The sequence below is a fragment of the Bubalus kerabau genome, chromosome 5 (assembly GCF_029407905.1).
Source record: "Bubalus kerabau isolate K-KA32 ecotype Philippines breed swamp buffalo chromosome 5, PCC_UOA_SB_1v2, whole genome shotgun sequence".
Taxonomy (NCBI): Eukaryota; Metazoa; Chordata; class Mammalia; order Artiodactyla; family Bovidae; genus Bubalus; species Bubalus kerabau.
The window spans coordinates 5,497,839-5,515,425 of NC_073628.1; the positions used below are offsets into that span (position 1 = coordinate 5,497,839).

Sequence of the window (17,587 nt, forward strand, 5' to 3'; positions counted from 1 at the left end):
TCAGACCATAGTCGTGGGGATTACACGAGGTGGTGGATGGATTACCCGGTCCCCCAAATGAAAAGTGACCGAGTCACCTTTTACCTTAACGTGTGTCCCATATCCTCTGAAGGCAGTTTTTCCTTTTTGTTTTCTTCTCGCCAGCTTCAGAATCATGTCCCTGCCTGGTGAGTTTGTCCTGTGTATATTTTATTGAAATGAGTATATTTTAAAGAACTGTGTTTTATGTGAACAGTGTTTCTCTGAGATCCTGTCCCCACAGCCCTTTTCTGAACAAGGGGTGACCTGGTGTCACCAGAGACTGTATCCAGACCACACCTGCCGCCCCTCCTGACACATCGACCTGGAAGTTCCACCTGCAGAAGCACCTTTGGAGAACCGGTTGTAGGGCTCCTTCCCACCCGTCCACCCCCACAGATGGAAATGCTTAAGCTATGGTTTGCTGCTGAAGGGAAGAGGACTAAGGAATGGATTTGAATTGAGAACAAAAGATGGATTTTGAAGGCAGAATGACTATAGATCCCACTTAGTTATCAGGACTAATGGCAGAATGTAGCAGTGTCTGTAACTTGGTGTGTTCTTTCATTTTCAGACAAATGTTAAATGACAGGATTGGGGGTAAAAGCAGAAACCAGAAAGCTTGATTGCTTTATGCTCGGTGTAACCCCAGACAGGGCTTCCTGGGCAGAGGGCCCTTTGCCCATTGACTCTCACTGGGTGCTCTCAACCGAAAAGCAAATCAACCTTTGCCAGGACGGGTGGAACTGTGTGGCCTTTGATGAGATGCCAAGGGTGAGACTAAACTGAAGTGGTAAACTATTGATACTGTTCTGTTTTTGGAACCAGTGACCTAAATTCAACTGGAATTTCAACTCTCATCAGTAGAGCGTGATGCTCACCAGCGTCCTCGTGTTATTCATTCAGATGTGTCCGGCTCTTTACGACCCCATGGGCTAGAGCCCGCCAGGCTACTTAGTCCATGGAATTCTCCAGGCAAGAATGCTGGAGTGGGTTACCATTTCTTACTCCAGAGGATCTTCCCAACCCAGGCATTGAACCTGCGTCTCTTGTGTGTCCTACACTGGCAATGGGGGTTCTTTACCACTGAGCCACCTGGGAAGCCCTTGCCAGCACGGATCCTGCAGTTTACCAGTCTGTTTCTTCATGTTTAAAGTGGGGGGCGATGACGATCATAACAAGTATAGTATTAATAACAATACCAACAGTAGTAGCCACAGCGCCCAATCATAGAGTCGCTGTGGGAGTGGGCGAACGGCTCACGTGGAAGGACTTGTGACGCCTGGCACGTGGCTGACCTGGTGACCGTCTGGCGTGCCACCGTGTGTTTCAGGGCGCCGAGGCCATGGTCCTGGAGAGCGTCATGTTTGCCATTCTCGCCGAGAGGTCGCTGGGGCCGAAGCTCTTCGGCATTTTCCCCCAAGGCCGCCTGGAGCAGTTCATCCCGGTAAGGAGTGCGGGGGCACTGGTCGGGGCTGGGGGCAGGCCCACAAAGAAGGCGGAGTCTATGTTGTCACCGTAGGAGCCCGGGCACCGTGATCTGAAATAGTAAGAGTGGCCTTACCACAGAAGGAAACAAAAACAGACTTTCTATTGAATTTGCATCAAAAACTCTGTCTTTCCTGCAAAGGTACATTCATCCAGATCAAAACACACAGGCAGACCTTGTTTAACTGAGCTCCACAGATACTGCGTATTTTACGAATTGAAGGTTTGGGGTGGCTGTGCACTGTCAGACAACGGTTAGCATTTTTGAGCAATAAAGTCTTTTTTAATTAAGTCGCTGTGGGGCTCTTCAACATAATGTCATTGCCACTTATGCGCTGTAGTGTACCCTCAGCACGGCTTTTGTGTGTGCTGGGAGGCAAAAACGTTCCCATGACTCGCTTTGTTGTGGCATCAGTATGGCCGTGGTGGTCTGGGACCGACCCCAGTTTCTCCAGGTACAGCTGTTCGTGGAACCTGGCACTGCATCGCCCTCTGAAGTTGCTTGCCTTGGAGCCAAGCCCGGCCACCCAGGTCTCATCTCCCTGGCCCTGGTCATAGAACCACTGCAGGAAGCGGTCCTGACCACACTGCCACGTGTCTTTGCCCTGCAGGGGCGGGGCCATTGCCGTTCTCCTCGTTGTCTCCCGCTGCCTGCTTCACTGTAGAGCCTCCCCTGCCCCCGTGTGCCCGTCAGATTCCTTCACGCTGCCAGGTCTGGCTCAGATCCTGTTTCCGAGAGTCAGGGCTGTGCTCCTGTTCTCACTGTGCTGGCCCGTTGTTAGTGTTGCCTTAACATCTGCCGGTGTGCCTCGCTTAGAGTCGTGTGCATAGTCCCCACCCGGATCGGCTGGGTGCCGGGCTGCCCGAGGGCAGGAGTGGGAAACACTTCCCGGTGAGCAACTGCCTTGAGTGCCGCGCCTCACGGGGCCAGCTGTGCAGGCAGAGGGGCCAAGCTGGTGGCGGAGCTGGATACGGTCCCATCGTAAACTGCTGGAGACACGGCGTGTTGAGCCCGGGGAAGAGGCCCACTTCAGCATGGGGTGGGGTGACTGGAAGGCAAGCCCAGGGGTGCTACGATTGTATGCGGGAAGGACTTTGTCTCCAGAAAGTGGACCTTTGCAGGTGGCTGCCCCTCCCTGAGCAGTGCTGTCTGTGGGCACAGTGCCCTTTCAGGAGGAATTGTTCTCTGGACAAGACTGAGGTGCCCCCAAAGACACTCTAGATCTAGGGTCATGTGACCTCACATGTCAAGTTTACTTGGATAAATGCCATCTTTTCACTCCTCTTTTATCTCAGAGCCGGCGATTAGACACTGAAGAATTAAGTTTGCCAGATATTTCTGCAGAAATAGCTGAGAAAATGGCCAGATTTCATGGTATGAAAATGCCATTCAATAAGGAACCAAAATGGCTCTTTGGAACAATGGAAAAGTAAGTGCTCAGCTGCTTGGCTCTCGTGTGGCTTTGCCCGGGGCTCCTAGAGTCTCCAGAGCAGTTCTCAGAAAGGCCCTGAGGGGCAGAGGCCTTTCTCAGTCCACTGGCGCACAGACTGGCTGCTGGTACTTATGGTCTCATGAATAAATCATTCTAGCATGTAAAAATCAATTCCTGAACCAAGAAAGAAGAGTGTTTGCAGAAATGCTCCTGAACAGGCTGGGCGGGCAGAAAATCAACTTCCTAGACTCTGGGGTCGGGGGCCCTAAGGATTTTGCATGGTCCCTTGAGTGGGAGCCCCAAGCTAAGGCCATGGTGAACTGAGCCCTGATCTTCTGCTCCCCTCTCTTCCAAGATACCTGAATCAAGTGCTGAGAATTAGGTTTACCGGGGAGTCCAAAGTGAAGCAGCTGCACAGGTTCCTCAGCTACAACCTGCCTTTGGAGCTGGACAACCTGAGGTGAGTGCTTGCCTCTGTGTCCTGCCCTGGCGAGTGCATCTGCCCAGACACATCAGCGCTCCGAGTCACTGCGTCTGCTGCCAGTGAACATTGCAAGCATCGTCTCAGGCCTGGTGTCTTACGTTGGGTTGGTGGGATGAGTTTAAACAGGTTAATTCTGCCGTCTCAGTTTTACACGAGTGGCGTCACCTTCCCCTGATCATCCATGAAGGCATCACGGAGGAAGTAAAACGCCAGAATTCCAGGCCTGGTCAGTGACTAGGGCAGTAGGTTTTTCCTGAAACAAAAACAAAAAGCAGGAACCCTTGGGACAGGCCGGAGAGTGTTAGCAGATGAGGGATACAGTTGAGCCCAAGCTTGGGCGGGCGGGAGGGCACGGAACAGGAAGCTTAACCAGGTTTCTGAGTAGAGACTACAGGGGTATCCCTAGGCTGCTGGGCACGCAGGGTTCTAGACTCTCACCCATAGCCGAGTATCGGCATTGCCACCTCTTATTTCTCACAAGTTTGAGCATCTGCTGTACCAGCATCAGGAATGGCTCTGAGCTATTACAACCAAGACATCCTGCAGGGAGCTTCTCTTTTGTTAGGAGAGAGAGGAGACAAGTAAATAAAATAAAGTCAGGTTGTGGTGAGAGCTATGAAGGAAACCAGAGGTCCACACAGACCCAACACAGGGCTCTGCTCGGGCTCCGTGCTCAGAGGGCTCCAAGGGGGAGGCCCGCACCCCAGGCGGGGGGTGTGTGTCAGAGGCCCTGCCAGGGGAGGGCGCTGCAGGTCTGAGGAGTAACAGCAGAGCCTCCCTCTCTCAGGTCGTTGCTTGGATCCACTCCGTCTCCCGTCGTGTTCTGCCACAATGACTGTCAGGAAGGTAAGAAGCGCAGCCCGCGATGCAGAACCTGGGCCCTGTGTGTCTGCTTAGAAGGCTCCCTCCAGCGTGTGTGTGATAACCACCAGGGGCCCATGAGGTGGGGGTGAGATACATGCATTTATGGCCCAGCCGTGTACGTGTGTTGTGCGGCCATTAAAATAATGAGGTTGAGTTCTATACAGACCAACAGAGAAATCTCTGGGATACATTTAGCAGGAAGAGCAAGTTTTAGAAAGATGTGTGAGATGATCCTATTTCCGTAAGGAAAAAATTCTGAGAAGATCCACTAAACCGAGATCTGGGATCGACAAAGCTACATATGTGTGCAGTGTTTAACTCCTTTTGGTCCACGTGTGACCTTGTTGATCTGAAGAAGCATTAAAGAGCAAGATGGCCTCCTCAACCAGCCCGGGGGCCCTGGCCTCTGCACCTTGCGTGCACTGCGCTGGCCAGAGCCCCTGCTCTCTCAGCGCCGGTTCAGGTGCTTCTAATGACCTTGGGTTTCTCCGCTTTAAAAAACTGCAGGGACTTATCTGGTGGTCCAGTGGCTAAGGCTCCACACCCCCTATGCAGGGGGCCCAGGTTCAGTCCCTGGTCAGAGAGCCAGATCCACGTGCTGCAACTAAGACACAATATAGTCAAATAAATTTATTTTTAAAAAATATTAAATTTTTTTTTTAATTGCAATGCCAGGTACAGCTGACTGTAACTAAACTTCACTCAATGTCATTTCAAACCGAGACAGTTTCCTCTGAGGCCCCATCTGGCGGGCTTCCCTCCCTGACACTGCCGTGGCACCTGGCTTTGCCATGCTGTCCTCGTCTTGATCCTCCCAGGACAGCTGGCTGAGGTCCACCCTTGGGCCCTTTCCAGGCTCTTCAAGTTGTTTTTAATTTTGAGAACAGCCCCTGGTGAAGACTTGTCATCAATAAGATGTCAGTTTGAGCCAGAATACCTTTTACTAATTAGCTGATGATTGCTGGACGAGTCAGATCAAGCAGGGTGTGGGCAAGGCAGCCTCACGTGTAGGATGCCTTGAGCGGATCAGAACCACTATTGGCCCAGCTCTTGGAGGACCTGTGTCTTCGGTGACAGAACATGCCCAGAGTAAAAGTCATGTCATCCAAACCCTCTTGCAGGTAACATCTTACTGCTGGATGGCAGGGAGAATTCGGAAAAACAGAAACTCATGCTCATCGACTTTGAATACAGCAGTTACAACTATAGGTAATGTCAAATGTTTTTATTTCTGTGAGCATTTTAATACGTGTATGAAACAGTCGAAGGAGACCGTGGGTCACGGTACCAGCCTGAGCTGCGTTTCCTCGGTGGGGGCTGGCGCTTTCTGTCCCAGCGGGTGAGATGGGCGCCTACCCTGTTCTCAGTGGAGCTAGTGAGGAGCAGCTCTGGTCTCCTCAGAGTCCAGAGCTTGGCCTGACATTGGCTCCTCAGAGCGCTGACCGCAGGAGGGCTCCCGAGCAGTTGCTGCGGACGGTGGGCCCGGGTGCCGTGGCCGCTGGTGCTGCCCAGTTGGCGGTCCTGTCACTGACACAGTCGTGTTCTCGGGATCCCCGGGTCTGGGGAGCGCTCGTGGCAGGCCTGCTGCCTCACTGTCTGCCTCTCTCTCTTTTTCAGGGGATTCGACATTGGGAATCATTTCTGTGAATGGATGTATGATTATAATTATGAAAAGTACCCTTTTTTCAGAGCAAACATCCTGAAGTACCCCACCAGGAAACAACAGGTAGGCGCCTCATGCGTGCACACTTGCTGAGGAGTGAGTGGCTCTTACACACATTGGTTTCCCAGTTAGAGCTGACCGCAGCTCCACTGCTGAAGATGCTTGCTTTGCTTAAGCAGGTTCTTCTGCGTTAAAATGTTGTGTCAAGATACAGACAGTATTGGAATCCAGCCTTTTAAAGTCCCTTTGCCAAAGGTGGCCTGTAGCTAGTCAGAGACGATCACAGCCTCCTTGGTAACTCCTTCCAGTTTTTTCTGCCCTGCCCTCTGGCCTTTTGGGGGTCACTGACTTTCCTCTGTGTTTCACTTTGTGCAGACAGCGGTGGTCTTGGGGGCACTGGCTCAGCAGCTGTTGCAGCACCCACAGCCTCCTTTCCTGTCCTGGGGGAGAGGAGTCCACTGACTAGAGTCAGTCCTGTGGGACTCCTCCCGAGAGGCTCTCTGTTCCATTTGTCAGCCATGGCCCAAGCCTTGGGTTGAGGATGAGTAGGTTGCAATGTGGAAGCAAGTAGGCTGGGCAGAGGGGACACCACCCCCGACTCTCCCAGCCTTGCAGGGCCTTAGCTGTGTCCGTGCTGGGCAGCCCTGCTTTAGGTCAGCCTTCTTTCAGGAGCTCTGCCTGATCAGAGTGTTGCCCAGGGGCGGGGGGCAAAAACACAGCTGGTCCGTCGCTGCGGTAGCTCACTCAGGAGAGGTCTCTCGAGTGCCCGCCTGAGCTGGGCACAGGCAGTGTCTCCAGCAGGTGCCCATGCTCGGGGCAGCCGTTGAAACGCAGACCTGCTGTGCAGCCAGAGCTGCCCACTCCGCTCTGGCCACATTTCAGGCCGACCTCATGACCTTGCATGTGTCCAAAGTGACCGGGATGGTTTGGAAGCTCAGGGTCATGCTATGTGGGCAGGAAGGCTGGTGAGCTCGGGGAGGAGAGCACACAGCAGGCTGCTGTTGCGGCAGTGGGCGGGCATCTCAGGGAGGGGCTCCAGCCAGCGAGGGAGGCTCTCGGTGAGAAGGCTTTCATTCCAGTGGGGGCAGAGCTCCAGGGAGGGGCTCCAGCCAGCGAGGGGAGGCTCTCGGTGAGAAGGCTTTCATTCCAGTGGGGGCAGAGCTCCAGGGAGGGGCTCCAACCAGCGAGGGGAGGCTCTCGGTGAGAAGGCTTTCATTCCAGTGGGGGCAGAGCTCCAGGGAGGGGCTCCAACCAGCGAGGGGAGGCTCTCGGTGAGAAGGCTTTCATTCTAGTGGCGGCAGAGCTGTGTGGCCACCCTCACTGCACAGCAGTGCAAATATAAGGAAGTGCCATTTCTGTTTTCTGAGAGGTTTTAACAATCACATACAGTGTCTGTCTTGATCACCTACCCTGTCGCCATCTCCTGAGGTCATCTCATGCTTTTCTCTCTTTAATGCATTGAGGTGTTTTAAAATGTTAAACGTTACTGGAATTCCTAAAATAAATTATTTGAGTGAGTTACGTTATTTTGTGACGCTTGGATGGATCTAGCTAGGCAGTTTATTTTCGCAGTTTTTCATATATGAAACAGGACTTTAATGTTCATTTAAAAAATTATTCATACCTGCTTTTGGAATAAAAAAATTATGCTAGTTTACAAAATGAGTGTCCCTTTTTATTTTCCGGAGCAAATTTTTATAAGATGGTGCTGTTTGAAAGTTTGGCAGACTTTGCCCGTAAAACCATCTGGGCCTAGAACTTTTTTGGGAGGGAGTGCCACTAATTAACACTTTGTTAGGCTTTCAGTCTCTTCAGATTTTCTATCTTCGTTTGCTACCTTCAGCATTTAGAGTCTCCCAGAAATTAACCACCTAGGGTGGTGGTTCTAGCATGCGTTTTAAAAACTAATAGGCCTGGATTTGAATCCCAGGTCTGCCTCTGCTGGTTGTAACCTACTGTTTCCATGCTTCAGTTTCCTCATCTGTGGAAATTACTGTGTGGTGGGAGTGAGTTACTGTGCAGGAACGATGCTCAGCTTGGTGCCTGCCACACAGAGTTTGATAGGTGTCCCTTGTACCAAGCTTACTGCAGAGTCCATGGCCCCCTGCCTGAAACGTGCTAGAACGTGAAGGATGCTTTCCGGTAGAGAAGGGGCAGAGTGTGGGAAGCCTATTTCAGAGCAGCAGGATGAAAGAGGGGCAGGTTGGCGAGGGAGAGGTACTGGTTACTTCCAGCCAGGTAACCAGTTAGCAGGGGTTCCTACCTGGAAGAAAGACTGATGGCTGTTTCCTTCTTCACAAAAGCAAACATGCAGTGGTTGGCCATGTTCTGTTGCCTTTTGATACAGTATGAAATAGTGAGGCACAGGGACTCTCAGAGATCCTAATTCACACGCAGACTCATGGTGCCGCCTGGCAGAACGTCAGGGTAAACCGTGTCTTCTCTGGACTGGAATGAGATGCTGCTAGTGCTTGGACAGGAGTGTACGGTCAAGGCGTCTGAGAGGTGGGAGAAGGCCCTTCTCAACGCCCGGGCCAGCTCCTGCCCTGAGGGAGTATTTACTGGTGAAGGTCAGGGTGCCCTGGCGCCTCAAGCCCCTGCCACATGGTGTGCCATCCAGGAGGCTGGCCCTGCTTTGTGGGCAGACAGTGGGAGACAGGAGTGTGAGTGAGAGGAGAAGAGCGACTCTGCCTGAACAACCCTCTGCAGAAGTAGTAGCGGTCTCAGCGACAGTGCGGCCTGGAGAGTCCTTTCATTCTCTGTCGCCCCTGCACCCCGGCAGGGTGAGCGAACTCCCCGGATCCCTGCCCCTGGGCAGAGGAGTGTGTGGGCTTCTCTGACATCTGGAAGAGTCACGTGAGGTGTGCGCTTAGTGACAACTTTGATATCATCTATTTTTAACAATCATTGATCCTAACCTAATTACTTTTTTTAAAGCTCCATTTTATTTCCAATTACTTGGCTGCATTCCAAAATGAATTTGAAAACCTCAGTAACGAAGAAAAGTCTGTTATAGAAGAAGAAATGCTGCTTGAAGTCAATAGGTAACTTTTCCTTTGTTGATCTGTTATGATAGCTTCCTTCTTCAAGGTGCGCACTTGGGATGCTTCCTTGCAAATAAGAGTATTTCAGGAGCTTCCTCATAACCCTACATCTCTGGGTCTTGTAGTTTGCAAAAGAACAGAAACGAGAACATTTGGTTATGGCCATCGTGGCTGAGTGTGTTAGGATCCTTCAGCTCTCAGCACACAGCAAGTTAGGAGAGGGGTCTGTGCACAGGGTCAGCGCGTGGGGGTGGCGTTCCTGACCGTCATCCCCGCCGCAGACTCCGCTGCCCAGCCCCTGCCACCAGGGCCTGTGCCCTCCTGTCATTCGTGCTCCTGGAGTGGGGACTCCATCGGGTAATACGAGGAAATACCTGAATGTCTGTGTCCCCGGCAGCTCTCGAAGCAAGGCTGAGAAGCCCCCAGATGCCACAGAGGTGTAGAGCACAGTGTGTTCACCCTCTCTCATTTCTTTAGTGGAGAGGCCCGAGTTACCCCTAGCCTTTGGGCTCTTCCGTGAGATTCCGGGGTACCAGGGACGTCTGGAGTCCCTGTGAACCCCCTCCCTCGGCACAGAGTCCCCTCCTCGCGGGCCTCAGAAGTGTCCACACTCCTCTCTCTGAGCTGCGGCCACCCTGGCGGCCCCTCAGCTCCTCCTGCGGCAGAGAGCTTCCCTCTCTGGTTCCTGAACAGATGGAAATAGGAAAGGGGCATGGAGGAGAGGCCCAGACAGAATGGTGGTGCCAGGGGATCTAGCGGGTCAGGGACGAAGAGCAGCAGAAGCCCCGAAGTCCTCGTTCCCCAGTGAGAGCTCGTCTTCATTGTTGGAGGAGAGTACGGGTTTGCGGTGGCGGGAGGCAGGACACAGCCTAGAGGTGGGACTTGGCCGCACCTCCCCCCAGTCCGCTTCCCATGTGCAGAGGTTTCATTCCCCATGTGACCCCTGTTTCACCAGCACGGCTGCCAGGGCCCTGCGTGAGTCCCGTGAGTGTCGGCCCGTGTGCCCGGGATAGGCTGTCGGGTCTTCACCCCTGCGGGGCCACCGGCGGGGGCGCGGGGCCGCCGTCGCTGGCGCACGTAGTCCCCTGCGCCGGCCACCCCGCCGAGTCAGAGCGCCGCCGGGCAGGGAGTGGCGTCCCGTCCCGGGCGCCGTCTCACTGCGCACCCTGCTGCTGTCTTCACAGGTTTGCCCTCGCGTCCCATTTCTTCTGGGGACTCTGGTCCATCGTTCAGGCCAAGATTTCCTCCATTGAATTTGGGTACATGGTATGTGCTGCGGCGGTTTTTCTCTTCTCCTCCCAGGGGAAACGCCTCCTTGTACACGTGCGCCTGGCAGTAAATGGCTCTTCCTTCCAGAGGGTCACTGTCCCCCTCCGCGTTCCTGCGCCAGGTGACCAGCACCAGGACAGCAGGCTCCCCCGCCGCACGGTGGAAGTCACTGTCGTGGGTGCTGAGTCTGCCACTGGAAGCTGCCCCCTCTCCGTTTCAGGGGAGTGCCGTGTGGTCCTGTGACTGACGGCACATGTAGAAATCCGGACCCTCAAGACCCATCCCCGACCTCAGTCCCCCTGACACACAGGACACTGAGCGAAGCGGGGAGGGGGCCTATGCTTCCCACGCCTTAGTTTATTCATCTGTCCCCACCCCATCCTCCGGCCTGCAGTGCCCGGCCTAAGAGCTGGAAGCTGGTGCTGAATGAATGAGACCCCTTTTTGCGGCAAGTTTGTACCATACTAGGCTGTCTTTTTATTCTAACCTGAGAACTGTCCTTGGCACAGACTCTGCTTTTAACTCCGCTCCATAGTGCGTGGTGGGGGGGGTCCTGGGCAGGGGTGCTCCCAAGTGCAGCGAGCACCTGGCTTTGGGACTTGTGGTGGGAAACAGCTGGGTCCCTTTGTCCTTAGTCCACCGTGAGGATGGTTTCTGCTGCTGGGCAGAAGCTTTGGTAACGCACAGACACTCGTAGACAAGAGAACATTCAGGTTTTTTAAAGTGGATTTGGAGTCATGACCAGATGTTACTTCAACACCAAGTGGACTTTAGATCAGGACTTCCGAAGACAGAGAAAGGGGTCATATCCTAGAACAGGCATCAGTTCACCCACGGGACACAGAGGTCCTGAGTGTGTGTGCCCCTGTCTTCTTCAAGAGACACAAGGCAGGGGCTTTCCTGCTGGTGCAGTGGTTAGGACTCCACGCTTCCACCGCAGGGGGCGTGGGTTTGGTCCCTGGTCAGGGAACTAGGATCTCACATGCCTCACAGCATGGCCAAAACAAGACATAGAGCAGAAACTGACAAAGCTGAGAGAGGGGCACCTTCCCCTGGTAGACTGCACACCCGGCGGTAGCGGGTGGAGCCAGGATCCCTGCCGCAGGGGAATCTGTCACCTGAACGTCACCCTGCCAGCTCGACCTGATGAACGTGTGTGGGGCCCCAGCAGCTGCAGGATGTACATCCTTTTCAGAGAATAGGGAGCCTTCATCAGGATAGGCCAGGGGCTGGGCTGTGAGACAGCCCTCAGATTTGCTGCAGAGTTCTCTGAACACAGTGCAATTTAATTGGAAATCATCAACCACCACATAAATATCTGGAAAATTATTAATTTGGAAATTAACTGTATACTTCTAAATAAACGCTGGGTCAAAGGAGAAATTAAAAGGACAATTAGAAAACATTTTGAGTTATAATGGAAACGCCATTTTTTTTAGAAGAGGAAAAAGTGGAAGCAGTAGATAGATTTTGTTTTCTTGGGCTCCAAAATCTCTGTGGATGGTGATTGTACCCATGAAATTAAAAAAGACACTTACTCCTTGGAAGGAGAGCTTTGACAAACCTAGACAGTGTCTTAAAAAGCAGAGACATCACATTGCTGACAAAGGTCCATATAGTCAAAGCTATGGTTTTCCAGTAGTTGTGTACAGATGTGCGTGTTGAACCATAAAGAAAGCTGAGCACCAAAGAAATGATTCTTTTGAACTGTGGTGTTGGAGAAGACTCTTGAGAGTCCCTTGGACAGGAAGGAGATCAAACCAGTCCATCCTAAAGGAAATCAGTCCTGAATATTCATCGGAAGGTCTGATGTTGCAGGTGAAGCTCCAATACTTTGGCCACCGGATGTGAAGAGCTGACTCATTGGAAAAGACCCCGATGCTGGGAAAGACTGAAAACAAAAGGAGGCAGCAGAGGATGAGATGGTTGGATGGTATCACCAACTCAATGGACATGAATCTGAGCAAACTCGGGGAGGTAGCGAAGGACAGGGAAGCCTGGCGGTGCTGCAGTCCGTGGGGTGGCAGAGGACATGGCTTAGCAACTGAACAAGAGTGGAAACACAACATCCTAGAATTTGTGGGATGCAGCTAAAACAGTGTTTGGAATCTTTTGGTTTTGTAGCTTAAACATTTGTACTGGGTAAGAAGAAAGTTCTCAAACTAGTAGCATAAGCTTCTACCTTGAGAAGCTAGAAAGTGAAAAACCAAGTAAGCCCAGAGTAAATAGAAGTAGAGTAAAGGTAAGAGCAGAAATCATTGAAATGTAAAATACTAAAAATAGGGGAAAAATCAATGATACCACAAAAGTGCTTATGAATATCTGGCTATGCTGAGCAAGAAAGATAAGGCAGACGTTACCAAAACCAAGTACAGAGAGAGGCCATGATCACAAAGTCGGCAGATGTTAAAGTAGAAGAGAGAAACAACTGCAGATCTGACAACTTGCTTGAAACATGCCAGTTCCTTGGAAGATACAAACGGCCAAAACTGACATCATAGATGGCCGTGTATTTATTAAATTGAACTGATAATCAAAAACCTGTAGACTAAACTTCAGGTCCTGGGGAATATTATCAAACATTTAAGGAAGAAGTAACAGTCTCACAGAAACATTTAGAAAATCAAGGGGGAGGGATCATTTCTCAGCTCATTTGACGAGGCTGGCGTGACGCTGACACCAAAACTAGACATTTCAAGAAGACTGCACGTCAGTGCCCTTCATGGACATCGCACAAAAGCCGTTTCCAAAGTACTGGCAAAAGTAAATCCAATACATATAAAAGGATAATTATTTTATGACCAAGTGGCATTTATCCCTGAAATGCAAGACTAACATCGGCATTTGAAAAACCCATTAGTGTAATTCACCATATTAACAGAATCATGCAGTCATCTCAGTGAATGCAGGAAAAGTGTTTGACAGAATTCAATCATTTGGAACACCTGTTCACAACAGAAAGTCTCAGCAAACTAATAACGGAGAACTTCCTCAGCCAGGTAAAGGGCTTTATGGGAGCCCACAGAGGGCCGTGATAATCGATGGTAAAGGACAGACGTTTCTCCCACACGTGCCCCAAGTGGAAAACACAGCCAGGGTGTGTGTGCTGAGTTCTCGCCAGTACAGGAAGGTGAAAAAAGAAAACTGCCTTTGTTTTATAGGTGACATGATTGTGTACATGGAAAAATAGAAGAGTCAAGAGAAAAGCTGTTTACTGAGTTTATCAAGGTCATAGGACACAAGGTCAATATACAAAAGCCAACTGCATTCTGATGTGCTGGAAACAATTTGTAAAAAAAATTTAATAGTTTGGCATAAAAAATGTGAAATACTTAAAATAACATGCATGATCTGTACACTGACAATTATAGAGAGATACCACAGGTATGGATTTAGAAGACTTAAAATGTTCATTCTCCCCAAACCAATCTAAGTCTCCATGACCCCATCAAAACCCCACAGGCTTTTCATAGACATTGACAAGCTGATTCTAAAACTTACTTGAAAGTGCAAAGGCCCTGGAATAACTAAAACACCAAAATTATAGAACAGAGCTGGAAGACATGCTACCTGATTTCATAGTTTACCAAGCGCAGTAATTAAGACCATGTGGTGTTGGTGTAAGTGAAGTCGCTCAGTCTTTGCGACTGACTCTGTCCGACTCTTTGCGACCCTGTGGACTGTAGCCTACCACGCTTCTCCGTCCGTGGGATTCTCTAGGCGAGAATACTAGAGTGGGCTACCATTTCCTTCTCCAGGGGATCTTCCCGACCCAGGGATCAAACCCGGGTCTCCCGCATTGGAGGCAGATGCTTTAACCTCTGAGCCACCAGGGAAGCCCAGTTGGTGTAAAGACATACATAAATCAGATGGAATAGAATCGAGTTCCCAGAAATGGACTCCTACACATATAGGCAACTGGTGTTCCCCAGAAAGGCCAAGATAGTTCATTGCAGGAAGGGTTAGATTTTCCAAATATGACATGGCAACAACTGAATAAGCCATACGGAAAAAAGATAATGAACTTCAAACTTGTACCATACACAAAAATTGACTTGAAACAGATAATAAACCTAAATGGAAAAGCTGAAATGGGAGAAAAGCTTCATGACTGTGGCAAAGATTTTCTGAGGTTACATACAGCACTCACCATCAAAGAAAAAAGATACAATAGATTGGACTGAATAAAAATTTACAACTTTTTGTTTTTTGAAAGACACCATTAAAATGAAAAGCCAAGCCACAGACTGGGAGAAAATACCGCAAATTTACATCTGACAAAGACTTGTGTTTAGAACGTCTAAAGAACTCATAACTCAGCAAGAAACCAAACAACTTACTTTATGAAAGGATAGATTTGAACACAATGCAGAAGATAAATGACCAGTAAGCATCTGTTCATCTGCCGATGTAGTCATGAAAGAAATGCCAGTTAAAGCCCAGAGAGATGCCCTGCACACCCATGTCAGTGGGTAGAACTTAAACCAACAATGTTGAATGTTGGCGAGAAGGTGATGTCACATACACTGCAGGGGGTACTGCAAGAGGGGGTGACCAGCGTAGAAAACAGTTGCCTTTCATATAAAGTCACATACACACTTAACCATACAGCCCAGCAGTCCCTCTCTTTGGTGTTGATCCAAGAGAAATGAAAGCCTGTTTCCACACCAAGACCCGAATTCACATGCTCCAATAGCCCCAGACTGGAAGCATCCCACGTGCCCAACATCAGACGAGTGTGTGACCACACTGCACTGGGGCCGTGTCACAGAGAACTACTCCGCACCAAACGGACAAACACCGCCATCCCCAGCCACGCAGAAGTGTCCCTGACCCCAGAGGGGCCGGATCCGATGATTCCGTTCACGGGGAAGCATTCTGTCGCGGTCTGGAGGGCTTGACCGCGGAGGCCCGGGAGAGCTCGGAGGGTGACGGCGGTGCTGGTGGTAGGCAGGCTGCATGCTTCAGCCAACACTGCACGTTTCAGATGAGTTAGTTTGTGTTGGTTTATAAATTCTTCCTCAGTGTTCAGTTTTCTTAAGGTGACGCTATAGTCTTGGCGGCTGGCACGGCAGACTTCTCAATTTGGAGTGGTCTTTCAGAAACTGTGCCCACACTGATGGATGGACGGGGGCCCAGACCCGGGGCAGGGGGCTGGCCAGGCGTGCTCACTCCCTCCCGGTGTCCTTTTACTAAGTGTGCAGCAGTGACCCCAGCACACAGGTGGCGCACGCACACACACACACACCCATCTTCCACCTTGGTGCCACACTTGCTGACGCCCAAGGGCCTTGGGCTTGGAAAGAGGGGCCTGTTGCGGCTGTCAGCCTGTCTGTAGCGTTCGAGGTGAATGAGTCGGTGCACCATGGCAGCGCCCGGTCCATAGACGGACGTCCCGCATCCTGTCCGGGTCGGCAGGGCCGGGGAGCAGGGCTGCCAGCGGGGAGGACGGCCCAGGGGCAGCACTGGACAGAGCGGCTCCGCTCTGTGCCCGGGGCAGGCGGGACCCTTGGTGAGGCCACTCTTGCTTGTGTCTCCTAGGAGTACGCCCAAGCCAGGTTCGATGCCTACTTTGACCAGAAGAGGAAGCTCGGGGTGTGACCGTGTGCGGCCTTCCTGCCTGCATCCCTGGATGGCGTGGGGGCGGCCGAGCCCGCGGCCCCTCTGTGCTCCAACTACTGTACCCACAACCGGAAGGCTCAGACGTCTCGCCGCCCAACACAGATGTGTATGATACGAAAGACTGTATTAAAATTGAGTAACATTTATCTCTTATCTCGTTTACGACCTCACTAGGACTCTGACCTGAGACTGGGAAGCAGAATTATAGTACACTAGTGCAGCATTGCAGCATCTCAGACCCCTCATCTAGAGAAGACGTTTCTGTCGCAGTCGGATGTGGCGCCCGCAGCGTCACTCCAGGTGCCTTTTGTGGTGAATGTTGATCTTTACATGATGTGAACGGCCACGCTGGCGGACAGCGCTGAGCGGCTCTGTGACGGGCGTGCAGACGCCGCCCGCTCCCGAGGGGGCGGTGACACTGACCATGCTCCTTGGCTTGACCGCCCCCGACGGCGCGGGCCCGGGAGGAGCGTGGCTACCTGCTTCCTGTCGTCCGAACTTCCCTCCGCCGGTGAATCTCACCCCAACTGGATGTGCCCCGCCCCGTGCCCTCTAACAAAGTGCTTTATTAACCCTGGCTTCGGGGCAGGCGGCAGGCCATGGCCACCGAGGGCCACGTGGACGCACCTGCCCCCCCACCTGCTCTCTGCCCCCCTGCTCAGCCTGGAGCTGGGGCTGCTCCGGCAGGGCCGGCCCCCTGCCCCCAGGCCTGGTCCTGCCCCGTGCCCTCAGAAGCCTCCTGCCGCCCCCGGTGCTGGGGCCTCGGCGTGCCCACGCCCGCTGCCCGCTCATGTGGTCATCGCGCGGCGATCCCAGTGGGAGACCACAGCCCGTGCGTGGAGTCTGGGGGTGTGGATAGAGTATAGCTGTGAAGTCCATGTATATTAAATGTCCTTTGGGATAAATCCTTTTGTTTTTTACTCTGAACTCTTATTTGAATTGTTTTTTTGTGCATACATTCCTGCTACCACAAAGACTGTACCATACAAACAATAAAGAGTATAAAAGCCTGTCTCTGCTGTCTCCCTGGGATGTGTCCTGAGTCTCTGGGGGCGCGGCTGCTCCCGATGCGGCAGGATGGGTAGGACGGCAGGGCGGCCAGGAGGGGAAGAGTGGCTGGGCCGGTGGAGGGAGACCACCACCCGTCCTTCCAGACGTCTGGAGCACAGCCAGGAGGGGGTCTCGATGCCGTGCCCTCTGTGCGAGGTCTCGGAACACAGCCCCCGGCTGCTGCCTGTGCCCACGAGGCCGTCTGCCTTAGACCCCAGGGCTCTGCTGGGCGGTGTCCTGCAGGGTCAGGTCAGCTCCGAAGTCCCGGCCAGGGTGGCAGCTCTCCTCCCAGCCCCACCCTCGCCCCGTCATCGCCGCTGTCATCCCGGGTAGCATTCCTGGCTTCCCATGTCCTCAGTGTCCTGGGCAGACCACACGCTCGCACGAGCAGGGGTCAGGCTTGTCCCCGATGCGGGCGGCCCCCCTGCCCCATCCCTGCGTCTCCTGAGGGTGCCCCCCTGCCCCATCCCTGCGTCTCCTAAGGGTGGCCTCCAGCCCCAGGGTGCCCGCCCCCAGAGCTCTGTGCGTGCTGGTCCCACAGCGCCCAGTGCTCTCAGCCAAGCTGCCAGCTGTCCGTGCGGCCAGCCTCTCCCCGAGCTCACATCTCCCTCCCCCCAAACACGCCAGCTCTCGGCACTGAGCACCTGCCCCA

General features: G+C 52.4%; 1 protein-coding gene across 3 annotated transcripts in view; it reads left to right on the plus strand.

Moving 5' to 3' along the window:
* CHKA (choline kinase alpha) overlaps positions 1-16,899 on the plus strand; it is a 62,259-nt gene extending 45,360 nt beyond the window's left edge. For all 3 annotated transcript variants that reach the window (XM_055580641.1, XM_055580642.1, XM_055580643.1), the window contains 9 exons: positions 1,352-1,465; positions 2,803-2,936; positions 3,295-3,399; positions 4,211-4,269; positions 5,409-5,496; positions 5,905-6,013; positions 8,888-8,994; positions 10,179-10,260; positions 15,805-16,899. In XM_055580641.1, coding sequence (XP_055436616.1) covers positions 1,352-1,465; positions 2,803-2,936; positions 3,295-3,399; positions 4,211-4,269; positions 5,409-5,496; positions 5,905-6,013; positions 8,888-8,994; positions 10,179-10,260; positions 15,805-15,864 — 858 coding nt within the window. In that variant the 3' untranslated portion in view covers positions 15,865-16,899. The remainder of the gene's footprint in view (positions 1-1,351; positions 1,466-2,802; positions 2,937-3,294; positions 3,400-4,210; positions 4,270-5,408; positions 5,497-5,904; positions 6,014-8,887; positions 8,995-10,178; positions 10,261-15,804) is intronic.
* The last annotated feature ends 688 nt before the right edge of the window (positions 16,900-17,587 follow it).